General features: G+C 49.1%; 1 protein-coding gene across 13 annotated transcripts in view; it reads right to left on the bottom strand.

Annotated features, from left to right (window-relative positions):
• The window catches only part of ATP11A (ATPase phospholipid transporting 11A), a 189,648-nt gene that overhangs the window by 71,003 nt on the left and 104,392 nt on the right, over positions 1 to 14,253 (bottom strand). For all 13 annotated transcript variants that reach the window (XM_017502400.2, XM_017502338.2, XM_017502281.2 and 10 more), the window contains exons 3-6: positions 13,538 to 13,627; positions 12,652 to 12,732; positions 7,129 to 7,236; positions 2,088 to 2,216 (exon numbers count right to left, since the gene is read on the bottom strand). In XM_017502400.2, the coding sequence (XP_017357889.1) occupies positions 2,088 to 2,216; positions 7,129 to 7,236; positions 12,652 to 12,732; positions 13,538 to 13,627 (408 nt within the window). The remainder of the gene's footprint in view (positions 1 to 2,087; positions 2,217 to 7,128; positions 7,237 to 12,651; positions 12,733 to 13,537; positions 13,628 to 14,253) is intronic.

Here is a 14,253-nt window from a genome sequence, read left to right as displayed (position 1 = left end):
GCTCAGTCACCAAACACACAGACGGGGCTGGGGGAGGGAAGTGATCGCTGCTCTGTCACCAAGCGCACAAATCAGGGGGCACTTATTTTCTAAATTCAGTGGGCATTTTCTAATTGTATCCTCACAAGAGCCCCTGAGAGACACAGCTGTCCCATTTCAAAGATGCAGAGTCCAGAGACGCCAACGAGCCTGTGCGGTCACATGAGCCCACCCTGAGATTCCAACAGAGGTTGGCTGGACCCTTCCCACGCCCCACTCTGCTTTTAAGGAAAGGGCTCAAATAATTCCAGTCCCCCAAAGCTAAACAAAATGCACAAAAATGACATCAGAGAACACAAAGCTGTAACGCGAACTGCAAAGCCACAAAAGGTCAAAGTGCAATAGCTATTTTATCATCTTCCACAACTACGACAACATTTCATCCGGACAAACATGGCACATCTGGAGACCCACAGCATCTGTTCACCAGCGTGACTGGAACTTGTCAGAGCCTGACCAGCCACAGTCCTGCAGGGCAGGGCTACAAAGGCAGCCGCTGCCGGCAGAGTGTGGAGGGCTCACAAGGTCTCTGGGTGGATGGAACCTTAACCTCCTCCCAGGTTCCAGAGGGACCAGCAGCCGCTTACAACAAATACCTGAATCGTCCAGGGACTCTGCCTCCCCAGAAGCACTGCTGCTGACAACCTATTGTGTTAGAGTGCTCACTCTCCTGGGATATGCTACACGGAAAATCTGAAAGCAAATTTAACCGAAAATATCCACAGGTTTTTCATTTATCAATTCAGGATACATACCTGAATTATCTATGAAAGACTAGCATACCCTTCGGTGATTTTGTAAAGAAAATGTCTCTATCTCACAGTAGAAATGGCCTATGTCCATAGGTATTACCTAAATACCATTTTAGAGTTGCACTTTTGTGAGCTGATGACTTAGGAATAGTTGGATCCACTGAGCTATGCTCACTCTCATAAACGCCTTAGAAATAGATTTTTAAAATAGGAATCTTAAATTAATGGTAGTATATCCTTTATGACTGACAATTAAAATTCTTGTAGCATCAGCTGCCTGTGCAGAATTTTATATTGAGTGCAGGAAATTACTTACATAGTAATTTCAGAAAATCCAGATTAAGATAAATTAACAAAAAGACATTTGTTGAAGTAACAGGCAAAATCCAGAATTGTGTGTGACTTTTCACATAATTCTAGGCCAGTTTTCACATTCATTTTAACTAGTAAAATGAAAATTCTTTAAATTCCAACAATCTATTCATTAAAACTTTAATTTGGTGCATTAGCTGATTGACACAGGCGATCACGGAAGTTATTTCTGTTAACCTGAGATGATAGGTTGTTTTAAACATCGAGAGTAGAAAGAAAAAAGTGGGAAGGAAATGGGGAGGTGTCGGTCAAAGACACAGCGTAGCAACATTTAGGACGACCTGTCCAGAGACCCAGCTCACAACAGGAGGGCTGGAGTGCGCAAGAGTGTCGGGCTCGGGGTTCCTGCTGCATCAAGCAGGTTCTGGCTGCTCTGGCACGGGCGCCAGGGGAGGGAACGGGAAGTCAAGTGAGACGTGGACATGTTCATCGGGTCCACTCTCACCACAACCTCACTATAAAAACATGTATCTCATGACATCATCATATATGCCTTAAATATATACAATTTATTTTTTTTTTTTAAAGAAAAAAGAGCAAAGTGAAAAATAGGAGGCAGCAAAAGTGAGGAAAAAACTTGGCTGCACAAGTCCTTGGGTCCTCACTGCAAACACTGAAAATGCTGACTTTTTAAACAGGATGTTAGTTCCTGCGGCCACACGGGCACAGCCTGAAGATGGACAGGAATACCCCACCCTGGAATTTAAGGAGAAGGCCCCTTACTTCATGGCTGGATTCTCCGTCTAAGCTGGTGGACCCCGCCTTGGAATCTAATGAAAAGGCCCCTTACTCTATGGCTGGATTCTCCATCTAAGCTGGCGGACGCCGCCCTGGAATCTAATGAAAAGGCCCCATACTTTATGGCTGGATTCTTTCTCCAAGCCAGCAGACCCCTCCCTGGAATCTAACAAAAAGGCCCCTTACCTTATGGCTGGATTCTCCATCCAAGCTGGCGGTTGTGACATGGCACGTCCCATCTCCCCGGTTGCTGGAAAGGAAGATCAAGTCGCAGGGAAACGTCTCGTCCTCCTTGACCATGACAATGTCCCCAACCTACAGCACAAGCAGAAAGGATGGTCAGCGGAAAGCCCCTCCATGAAAGCTCACCGCCGTGTGGGACTGCTCTTTCAAGGTGTTCATTTTTTTACAGGAAGATACAGGGATGCAGAGATGATTCTAGGAAAAGACACCTGCCAGACATTCTGCTGGGGCCAAAGAAAGACCAGGTCAGGTTTCAATATTCCAACTGCAGCTCAGAGAAGTGCCAAAGCACAGCATGATCGAATATTCTGGAGCAAAAACAGAGACCAACACCTGCAACAAGGTTATCTCTGATTCAGACCAAGTAAGACGAGTTTGAGTGCCTGTCAGCATGGCCAAGCGGGATGTACTCCCATGAGAAGCTCTGATCTCAATCCGGCGTTTTATGAACCGGGTGGTAGAGTTCTGAGAGCTTCCTGATCAACAGTGCCAAGGCACTGCCCAGCTCATCAAAGCATGAGGACAAATAAAGCCAAAGTGGCAACAACATCTCAAAAACGAAGTAAAACTCAATCACAGGAAGTTCATCATGTGGGTTTTTCGAGAAGGGTAATGGTCTAGTTTGTATCTGTGTCCCTCTCATTTCGCTGGGGAGGATGGCAGCTCAGTGAGCTGGACTGTGTATCTGAAAGACGAAGGATCATCAGACCCCTTGAGTGAGCAAGTGTGGGTCCCCCGGCCAGTCTCACCGCCACTCGGGAGGCATGCCAGGGTCGGGGCTTGCCCTGCCTCTGTCAACACTGCAAGCAGAGTTCTCTGTCTCACTACATGATGGTCACAGCACACTGTGAATTTGTGAGACTTTAAAATCAGAGGGTTACTCTCCCCAAATGTACCCATGGGTTTACTAAAATCCCTATGGAAATCCCAGCAAGGACTTTCATAGACATGAATGAGCTGATTCTAAAATTTATATTGGAAGGCACAGGCTCTAGAATAGCTAAAACCACCCTGAAAAAGAAGACTGAGTGGAAGGACTCGGTCTCCCCAATGACAGGGCTTCTGAAGTAGCTACAGTGACCAACAATGTGGGATTGGCGGGGCTTGGGTGTGGACATCAATGGGACAGACCAGGGAACCAGAAATGGACCCTCGCAAATGGGCTTCACTGATGGTGACAGAGGGCAAGGGCTGCTCCCTGGAGGAGGGACAGCCGCCCACCCCTGGTGCAGGGCAATCGGACAGCCACAGGCAAAACAGTAAGGACAGAAACACCACACCTTATACAAAAACCATCTCAAAGTGGATCATGAACTTAAATGTAGAACACGAAATTATAACACTTTCAGAAAGAAACATGGGAGAAAGTCTTTGGGTCTCAGGATAGGCCAAGAACGCTTCATTCAGGACACTGAACATACAGTCCGCAAAAGAAAAAAAAATCAGCCAGGCGCAGTGGCTCACATCTGTAATCCCGGCACTCTGGGAGGCCAAGGCACGTGGATCACTTGAGGCCAGGAGTTCAAGACCGGTCTGGGCAACAGGTGAAACCCTGTTTCTACTAAAACTACAAGCATTAGACAGGCGTGGTGGTGCACGCCTGTAGTCCCAGCTACTTGGGAGGCTGAGGCAGGAGAATTGCTTCAACCTGGGAGGTGGAGGTTGCAGTGAGCCGAGATTGTGCCACTGTACTCCAGCCTGGGTGACAAAGGCAAGACTGTCTCAAAAGAAATAATTTAAAAATAAATAAATTTAAAAAAATTGGACTTCAATAGAATGTAAAACATTTGTTTTGTGAAATACCTTGCTGAGTGTTAAAAATCTATATCTGACAAAGTAGTAATATCTAGACTACATGACCTCTTAAAATTTAAGAGTGGGTTGGTCTGATAGTGGTGGGTTATCAGAACTTACTAGCATTAGTGTCACTAAAGTTGGTCTACAATCCCCTACTGCTAGATTTGACTGGCGTTTTAAAATAAATAAATAAATAAATAAATTTAACAGTGAAAAGAAGCTCAAATAATCCAGCTGGAAAAATGGACAGAAGACACGAAGAATTATTTTTACTGACGAGGATGCACAGATGCCAAGCGAGCGCAGGGAAAGATGTCAGACAGGCCATCGAGAGATGCATGTTTAAGCCACACTGAGATGTTGTGGGTGGCAGATACTGGAACGTGGTGGGCGGGAATGACACGGGACAGCCACGCTGGAAAACGCGTTGGCAGTCCCTTTCAAAACCAAACGTGGATATGCTAGACGACCCAGCAACTGAACACTTGAGCTTTTATGCCGAAGAAATGAAAACTACATTCACAGGAAGACCTGTACACAAATATTCATAGCAGCTTTATAGATAATAGCCCTAAACTAGAAAAACCGACACGCCCTTCAACTTGGGAATGGTGAAACTGCGGTACGTCCGCAGCACGGAACCCTCCTTAGCAAAAAAGGGAAGGAACAGCTGGTGCGCAGACTTAGTGAATCCCGAGGGAATTAGGCTGCCCGACGACAGCCAACCCCAGGAGGTCACAGGCCACAGGATTCTCTTTATGTCATCCATGAAATAAGGAAATCTTAGAGCTGGGCAACACGCCGGGGCAATGGGAACACAGGATGCCTCTGTAATTACCTCGACATAAAAGTTTAATTAAAAAAGAAGAACTAATTAAAGGATTGCCTTTCTAGTTCGCTCTAGCACCCTGCAAGGCTTGAGCCATTACAACCGATGGAAGCCGATGCCTGCAGTTGTAGGAAAAGCCTGACCTTTTCTTTCTCATCCTGCATAGCCTGTTTAGAATCCTCCCTGTTACGATGCGCAGGATAGAGGGCAGGCATTTCCCACGGAGACCAGTACATTAAAAATTCAGTTTTATGTGGGCAGACAGAGTTTAGGTCTGTTTTTTTTTTAAGAAAGACGTTTAGCTACAAGTATGAAAGGCTTCGCAAGGGGAATATAATCGATAAAGGAAATGGCATTGAAAGCCTGAGACCGGACGCCTGCTGACACAGGTGTGAGTCCACGGCTGTTCCCTAGGCCGGGGCCATCTGCTCTCTGAACCCCTGACCACTAGGGAAACATCGCCCACCTGAGCTCACTGAAGGGAAGCTCTTTCAGAAGCATTTAAACACCTGGACAGCAAATTTATAAGTGAAAATGTTTAAATGCTTAAAAGTCCATTCGGTGATGTGTGTGATACACAGAACAGTGAGAGCAAGGTGAACGGGGGTGGCGGGGGCCAGTGGTTGATGCCAGCTCCTCTGAAGGACCTCTGAGCGCCTCCTGGGTTCCTGTCCCACTGCACCGGGAGGGGCTGCGGCCTTGTCCGGAGAGGCTCACTGGGCCCGGCTGGCTGGGCTGCTCAGAGGCCCTCCCCCTCCCGGCTTCTGGAACGAGCCTGGCTCTTCCTGTGCACAGGACCCAGTGGGGAGCTCCCTCTGTCCCTCACTGAACCTCCCACAGCTCGGCTGGGAAAACAGTGGGATAGGCAGTGGGGCTGCAGGAGGGAGGAAGGCGTGGGAGTGGGTGAGGGCCAGGCAGCAAGCACGGGCACCAGTGGGGGCGGGAAGGGGCCGGCGTGGGCCTGGCGCTGAGCTCCACGGTCAGATGGCAGACTGGAGCAGGCTGCTGACCGCTGCCTTGACACAAACATGAAGGCCACACTCATGGTTCCACCTATACAGGTGCTTCCAAATGACTAGTGAAAGGCCGAAAATATCTCATTTAAATAATTTAAACACATTTTAAAATGTATTGATGTATTAGTTACACCAGTAATTCATTTGAAACATTTAAAATGCAGCCTTCAAGAAGAACTGTAATATTCCCAGCACAAAGGAATAATCCACAAGGTGATGGACATCCCAGTTACCCCGACTTCATCTTTACACATTGGGGTGCAGGCAGCAAAGTATCACACAGATCCCCAAATACAAACAACTATTATATATCAATAAAAAATAAAATTTTGGCAGGGCGCAGTGGCTCGTGCCTGTAATCCCAGCACTTTGGGAGGCCAAGGTGGGTGGATCACTTAAGGCCAGAAGTTCGAGGCCAGCCTGGCCAACGTTTTGGTAAAACCTCATCTGTACTGAAAATGCAAACATTAGCCAGGCGTGGTGGCGTGCACCTGTAATCCCAGCTACTCGGGAGGAGAATCACTTGCACCTGGGGATGGAGGTTGCTCTGAGCTGTGATTGTGCCACTGCACTCTGGCCTGGGTGAAAGAGCAAGATTCTGTCTCTAAATAATTCTGTCTCTAAATAAATAAATAAATTTAAAAATACAATCTTCGATGAGGTTTCCTGTTCCAATTTTCATAAACTTCTATCTAGTAGAATTTATACTGATATGATTTTATTACACCTTATTCTAAAACAATACATTTCTACCTAGTAGAGTTTATATTAATATTTTATTATATCTTATTCTAAAACAAACTTTAGACACAGTGTTTCCAACCTTTCTCTCTCTTGATTGGTTCGTGTGTTCCCACAATGATTTTAAATTCCACCAATTCTGGTGTGGAATGCTGCTGGTGGGGAGGCTGTGTGTGGGGGTGGGGGCGGTGGGTATATCCACCCAATTCTGCTGTGAACTCAAAACTGCTTTAAAAAGTAAAGACTACTAAAAAAAAAATTAAAGGTAAAAAAATAAAGGTAGTAGGGAGCTGGGGCCTACACTCAATAAAAAACATCTCAGTCTGTTTTGTCAAAGAAAATAAAAACTGTTTTTAAAGTTTGTATTTAAAAACTGTTTTAAGAGACAGGGTCTTTCTCTGCTGCCCAGGCTGGAGAGCAGTGGCTGTTCACAGGCATGGTGGAGCCTCCTGAGTGGCCTCCAGCCCCCGGGCTGAGTGATCCTCCTGCCTCAGCCTCCTGAGGCGCCAGGACGGGAGACATGAGCCGCCGCACCTGGGTCAGACCTGTTTCTCCAATGGTCACTGGACTAAGTCCGGGTAAAGTGTCGGGCACCACTCACCCGCAGCTTTCGGCTCTGCTTCCGGACGAGCTTGCCGTGCTGGATGAAATGAACGGGACACTGGTTCATGGCGTTGTCTGCCTTATGTCGAAGCCAGTCTTCATAACCCTAAAGGAAGGAAGGAAAAGAAGGGTGAGAGGAAGCGGGGAGAGAGGCAGGGAGGCGCAAGGTGGGGAGAGGCGGAGGGCTCGAGCTGAATTCTGTGCAAGCACAATGCGAGCCTGCAGAGGTGTATTTTTCAAATCAGGATACACCACACACACGATTCTTTGTATCCCTGACAGCATCGACACTTTCCCAGGCAATTTGAGCTGCTTTACATGTTTGCGGTTGGATAACTGCAAAGACGTTTGATAAAGATGCTTCTGGAAGTTTGCATAAATGCTACATAACTGCACTTTTGTGCACATTCATGACATCGCCTTAGGATAAATTCCTAAAAAAGGAACGTCCGAGTGAAAGGAGGGAAGGCTTCTCACATAAATGCTGTGGCCAGCTGCATTCCACCCACTGAGTGTCAGCCTTCAGCTTGGAAAAGCACACGCTGGCCATACTTCCCTTTCATTAAAAACTGACGTCTGTCATGAGATCTGGCAGCCCAGACTCTCGGTGAACCCCCGGCTCACTCTGTCACGCTCGCAGCAGCCTTAGGGTTCTCCGTGCATTTCTGCCTCTGAGTAACCCATGCGGGAGACATCCATCAGGGCTCCCGTGTGCGCAGGCTTCACGCTGGAGAAGCGGCCCCAGCTCACCCTGACCCCAGCCTCAGACAGGTGCGGACACACGTGCTCCAATTCCAGCTCCCGAGGCACACCCTCTGGTTGGAGAGCCGGGTGGTATCTTGAAAGAAGCGGCAGCAGGAGAGGCCGCACGCTGACACTTCCTGGGATGACGGACCTGCCTTTGTGTCTCGCGTTGCTGGGTGCAGGTGCCTCAGAAAAGGATGGGGAATGGCCGTTCTCAGTAACCATCCCAGCATGAAAGACTGCACACCCGGGCCTACGGGCATCCACTGCACCTAACGCACATCAGGATTGGGAACACAGCTGTGCCACACACAGCCCAACCTCACGGGGTGGCGGCGGAAAGCCTGTGCCGCGGGCCCGCTGTGCATATCCCGAGAGAGCCTGTGGGGCAGGAGGCTCACGGGCCCCTCGCTATGGGCCACCCGGCATCAGGGGCCTGCAACTGGCGTCTATTCTGATGGGAGCAAAAACAAGTAACCCAAAACCTCCAGCTTCTGGAGAATTAAGAAACCCGGGATGCATGGATGTCCAAAGGCGCGGCGCGTTCTCCAGCTCTGGCCGTTACAAGTGACGCCATGGCATCTGATTGCTTTTCAGAGATTCCTCCCAAATGGCTGAAATACCCTCTTTCTGGGGAAACTGAAGAACAGTCTTCTTGGAAGGCGGCAGTGGGTAGACAACTCCTGGGTTCGTTAAACACACTTATTTAGCACCAACTGCATGCTCAGCAAGTGCCAGGCACCAGGGACCTGCAGATGACAGACCTTGTCCCCAGCACTGCTGCTCTCAGGACTGGTGGGGAAGAAACAGAAGTAACTGCAAGTTCAGCTCAGGTAAGAGACACCAGTGCCCCCAAGAAGCCCAGTGCCCTGGCTGCGGGAAGAAGACAGAGAGGAGGTGCCCAGGAATGCCCAGTGGTGATGGAGCGGGGATGGCACTGCCCAGTGGCCAGCCTGGCTGGGTTGGGAGGGATACATGGAGGCCCATGCAGCTAGCGGGCTGATGGGAGGGCCCCACACACAGCAGGGAAGCTGGACACCACAGGGAGAGGCCACTCAGGCAGGGCCTGGGCAGCAGCAGAGCCAGGTACAGTGAGGTGCCCATCAGTGTCCAGGGGATTCACAGGGGAGATGGCATGAAAAGAGAGGCGGGAACCTACAAGAAATCAGGGAGGGCTCTGTGAGTGCAGGGAGCCTTCCAAGGCAAGCGAGGAGGGGCTGGGAGGGAGCATGGGGACCCCAGCACAAACACCCTGCTGGAGCCAGAGGGGTGTGGGGGGCGCAGAGGGAGGCACCGTTCCTGAGGAAGAGGGACAAGGAGGTCAGTGGTGGGGAAGCCAGGAGGGCGCTCAGGCACGCACAGGTCCAGACCAGCAGTGGGAGAAGCGAGGCCTCCCTCAGAGTGATGGCTGGGGAGCAAGAGGCACCAGAGAGGAAGAAACCCCTCCGGTAGGGACGTTGGTGATGAGGCCCAGACCTGCGGTTGTGTTCATTTGACCCCTCTTAACACCTCCCCGAACGCCCACCCCTGGGCACTGCCCCACACCAGGCCGAGGACACCTCATGTTCTTGTCTAGGCCATGGTCTGCATGGTGTTGCAAAGTGGCCTCCGCATCGACGGGGCCGTGGGCTCCTGGGCCATGGGCTCCTGGGCTGTGGGCTCCTGGGCCGCTGCCTTGCTGGCCCAGATGCGTCTTCACAGCCACCCTCCCCACTCCATGCAATCCTCTCCTCACCTCCAGGACAGCCCTGGAGCTCGCAGGAGTTTCCTACTCAGTGGGGTCCCAGGAGGGTTACAATCCTTAAATAAGGCAGAGCAGAGGACACTGAGTAACCAACTGTCTGCGTCCGCCTCCCAGGGCAGGGCTGGACAGGACACTGCCGCACAGCGTCAGCCCTTGTTCCACACCCTGTGCTCCTCTCTCAGCATGCCTCGAGTCTCAGGGGTCTCCGTCCTGTCTGCAGCCTCTGCTCCTGCCACACAGATGTGCCACAGACAGCACAGGACGCCCTCACCTAATCTCCTCGATGGGTTCCTGGAAACACAGCAGGTCCCCAAATAACATCATTTCCTTCAGCACCATTTCCTTTTGAAGTTGATGAGAAAACCCACCGTTTTGCTTAAAGTTGAAGTCTGCAAGAGCCCACCACCATCATTCAGTGAGGCCTTATCCCGTGTAGGCGTTAAACTGCCCCGGTCACGGGCAGCGAGGCCCCCAGCAGCATGAGTTTCCCCCACGTTCTGTTTTCAGGCAGAGCACTTCCTCTCGGTCGCTGTGCTGTGTTCTGCCATGCACCACGGTGGAGCCATCCACCTCCTTACTGAGGGACGCTGGGCGGCCCAAGTCCTTTACTAACCCATGATGGTCACCACGAACACCCTAGTTCACGCATCCCGGCAGGCACGGCAGGCTCCAGCCTAGCAAAGACGCGCCCCATGTGCTGACTACACAGCTGCATGTTTATCATCCACATCGGCCCCTGTGTGTCCAGATGTTGGTCTGGACACGGTCTCTGCCCTGGGACTGGTCCCTGTACCAGATGATGCCAACTGCTATGCTCGGTGGCTCTGCCACGCTCCTGCCAGGGGCCCGTGGTGCCTGCTTCACCACGTCATCTCCAGACTTTCACATCTGAAAGCCAATCTGGTGGGTGTGAAACGCAGTTCAGGCTGTTGTCCAAATCTGTATTTCCAGATTACTAGTGAGTGAGAAAGAAAAGTCAAACCAACATTAACATTCTATAACTCTCACCTACTCCTCACAGGTGCATCTGAAAAATAATATACCCAGACATCCATCCTCATACCGAAAATCAACTGGACTACCAGAAGGAGAATGGTGCACTCTGAAAACCCATGCACAGACACGCTGCAGTGACGCCAGCCCTTCACGTGGCATCCTTTCGACTTTGGAGTAATCACTCTGCAACACGCCACCTTCAGTGCCTGTGCCTGCTCAGGGCTGCGTGCGTACCACATTGCATGTGAAGTATGCTTCAGGTGTTTATTGATTTAAAGACTAACAATGGCCAGGCGCAGTGGCTTATGCCTGTAATCCCAGCACTTTGGGAGGCTGAGGCAGGTGAGTCAACTGGGTTTAGGAATTTGAGACCAGCGTGGCCAACATGGCAAAACCCTATCTCTACTAAAAACACAAAATCAGCCAGGCATGGTGGCACATGCCTGTCATCCCAGCTACTTGGGAGGCTGAGGCAGGAGAACTGCTTGAACCCAGGAGGTGGAGGTTCCAATGAGCTGAGATTGTGCCACTACACTCCAGCCTGGGTGACAGAGTGAGACTCCATTTCAAAAAAAAAAAAAAAAAAAAGACACCACCAAAGCATAGCTTTTCCAGCAAGAATTTGACCATCAAGAATTTAACTAGAGCCTGTCATTTTGCAGATTATCCAGATGTCTCAAATGATAATCAACCAACAAATGTCAAAATGCAAATAGCATTGGGTTCAGAAGTTTGCAGCAGATAAATGAATTGTGTATGGGACATGTAAAGAATTCTTACAAGTGTTCTAACAGAAAGACAAATAACCCAGTTTAAAAATGGGCAAAGGATCTGAAGACTTTCCTCGAAAGAGTCACAAATGGCCAGTAAGCACGTGAAAAGCTGCCCGACACCTTGAGTCACCAGAGGGGCCAGCTCAAGGCAGCTCTCTGCACGCAGGCTGGCTGTGAGAGGAAGGGCGGACAACAGCAAGGGTCAGAACGCGGAGGAAAGAGCCCCTGCACCGCCTGTGGGGGTGCAAAATGGTGCGGCTGCTCGGGAACACGCGCTGGCAGCTCCTCACAACATCAGAGCAGCTCTACTCCTAGGGACGTACCCCCAAAATGAAAACCTATGTTTACTCCTAAATATAGGATACATATGATTATTATATGTCAATTAAAATAAACAGAGGAAAAAGGAAGCCTATGTCCACATAAAACCTGTACGCAAAAGCATTATTCACAACAGCCAAAAGGTGGAAACAGCCCAAATGTCCAACAACAGAGGAGGCAAAAAGCAAAACGGCGTGTATCCACACAGCGGACTGTTATGCATTCGTAACAGGGAACGAAGAGCTGATGAGCAAAACAGCGCGTATCCACACAGCGGACTGTTACGCATTCCTAACAGGGAACGAAGAGCTGATGTCAAATGCAGAGAACCCTTACAAACATTATGTCGGGTGAAGAAGCCAGTCACAAAGTGCAGAAGATGAACCAGGAATACGCAGCGCAGGACAGGCAACTCTACGGTGATAGAAAGATGAATCTTCACCAGGGACAGGGAGGAGAAAAGGGGAGTGACTGAAGTGAGAAAATGGATAAATGGAGAGTAAGTCTGAAATGTACTCTTCTCCACCTTAGTCACTGGCTTTACTTACCAGGGTTACGAAAAACAAAAAGCAAAACAACAAGAACAAAACCATCCCATTTGCCGGAGTCCGTAAGTAGCATGTTCTGTGGTGGTCAAGACGGGGCACGACGCAGAAAGGTGAAGGGACTCGCCAGAATCAGAGCTCGTCCCTGGGTGGCTCGGGATGAAAAAAGCATAGATTTCTTTTCAAACTCAGATGGCGCCAGACTAGCAACTAAATTACATAACATCTCTTATTTTGCTTCAAGTATCAACCTAACACAGTTATAAAAATGCATTTCCAGAACTTGGTTGAATTTTCTGTGAACGAGCTGAAACAAACTGATTACCTCGCTTTGAATGAAAGGCAATTCGCCCGGCAAAGATGACGACTTTCTTCTTTTTCGCCTGTAAAATGCTTACCTGTTTGATAGCCGTGACGGTAATGACAAAGAAGAGGGGGAGTCCACTTGTTACCGGACTTGTGGGCGTGTCGATGATCAACTGCAGAAAGAGAATCACAGAATCATCTTCAAAAACGCAAAACAGTGACTTCCGGCGGGTGAGTTTGCCCCGAGCCAGCACCTGGCATTCACCTTGACTCATTTAAAATCCTTTGCTGGCACCCAACTCTGCCCACCACTGGGGACAGGGAGTAAAACATCCTATTCCACTAACTGTTAAAATGAGGGCAACTTTTTTAAAATTAAGGAGCATGCTTAAGGAAACCACTGATCATCAGCAGCAGATAGCCTGAAGTCGGGGCACACCGTGTTAATCCACCCCCCTGCCCAGGGTCACACTTCAATTACACGATTTGGATAATTTTATGCTGGAAGAATCAGAGCGCTGTTCTTAAAGCACACCTGGACTACTGTTCCCTAACTCATACCCCTGAGATTTTTTTTGCACTCTTTTTGTTTTTAAAACTCTCTTTTAACATGTACCATCTTTGGATTTTGATTTTCTTTAGAGCATCCACACACATTTAGGAAGAGCCAAGTAAGGCTAACAATGCACAGCTTGGCTGTGAGCTTGTCCAAAAGATGGCAAGGCTCTGATTTCCCCTCAGGTACTAGAAGGAAAGGGGCAGGAAGGGCGGTCACCAACTTAAACCCAAAGTGATGTTGTGTGTGCTTTATCCTGTGGGGGTCTCAGAACCAACACGTTTTGTCCTTAAGAAATAAATACATGCTCGTAGGTGAGGGCACCACATCCTGGCTCCTTCACTAGCCGCACGGCAGTTACCTGAGAACAAAACCTCACTTATTTAGATTTACATTTGATGGAAAACAATGACCGGCCTTACCTGCACCAGAAATATGATAAGGAAATAAAAGTTGGCTATTCTTCTGAATTGTTCAAATAAATTCTTGGGTATAAAGTTCCAAAATGTGTACTGCATAAAAGAAAAACAAACATCCATCATTTAGATCAGATTTTGCTTCTCATAGTGTTACGTTACGGCACAGTAAGCAGCACTGGGTGTTAAAGCACCAGCTTTAGACAGAAAACTCACCGTTCACACTCTAGAGCATCTGCTGACAGCTAAGACACAAAGTGTGTGCTCCAAAACACACACGTAAATTACCTAACTCCAGAGAATTCCAGATAAAACACAAGGTAGCTAACAATAGTTTGATTATGAAGACGTCTTTTATAAAACGTAAACCTGTGATCAGTAACTCGACACATTAGCATTTTACTTCAGTAATTTCTGCATGATCTCTCTTTTGAGTGACAGCTTGGCGAGGTGATGGCAGCAAGCTGAGTGCAGCCTTCACCCAGTTCTGAGCAGCTTCTGAGGCAGAGGGGTTTTGTGTCCACAGCCCAGGCATAAGGGCTTTGAGGACCCAGGGGGAAGGAGAGGAAAAGGGAGGGAGGGCAGGGGAGGGAGGCAAGGGAGGGGAAGGAAGGAAGGAGTGAAGGAGAGGAAAAGGAGGGGAAGGAGGGGAAAGAAGGAGGAAAAGAAGGGGAAGGAAGAAAGGGAGGAGAAGGCAAGGAAGGAGGGGAAAGGAGGAGGAG

This window comes from Cebus imitator, unplaced genomic scaffold (genome assembly GCF_001604975.1).
Source record: "Cebus imitator isolate Cc_AM_T3 unplaced genomic scaffold, Cebus_imitator-1.0 Scaffold14, whole genome shotgun sequence".
Classification (NCBI taxonomy): Eukaryota; Metazoa; Chordata; class Mammalia; order Primates; family Cebidae; genus Cebus; species Cebus imitator.
The sequence above is the reverse complement of the archived record's forward strand: the minus strand, read 5'-3'. Positions and strand labels throughout refer to the sequence as shown.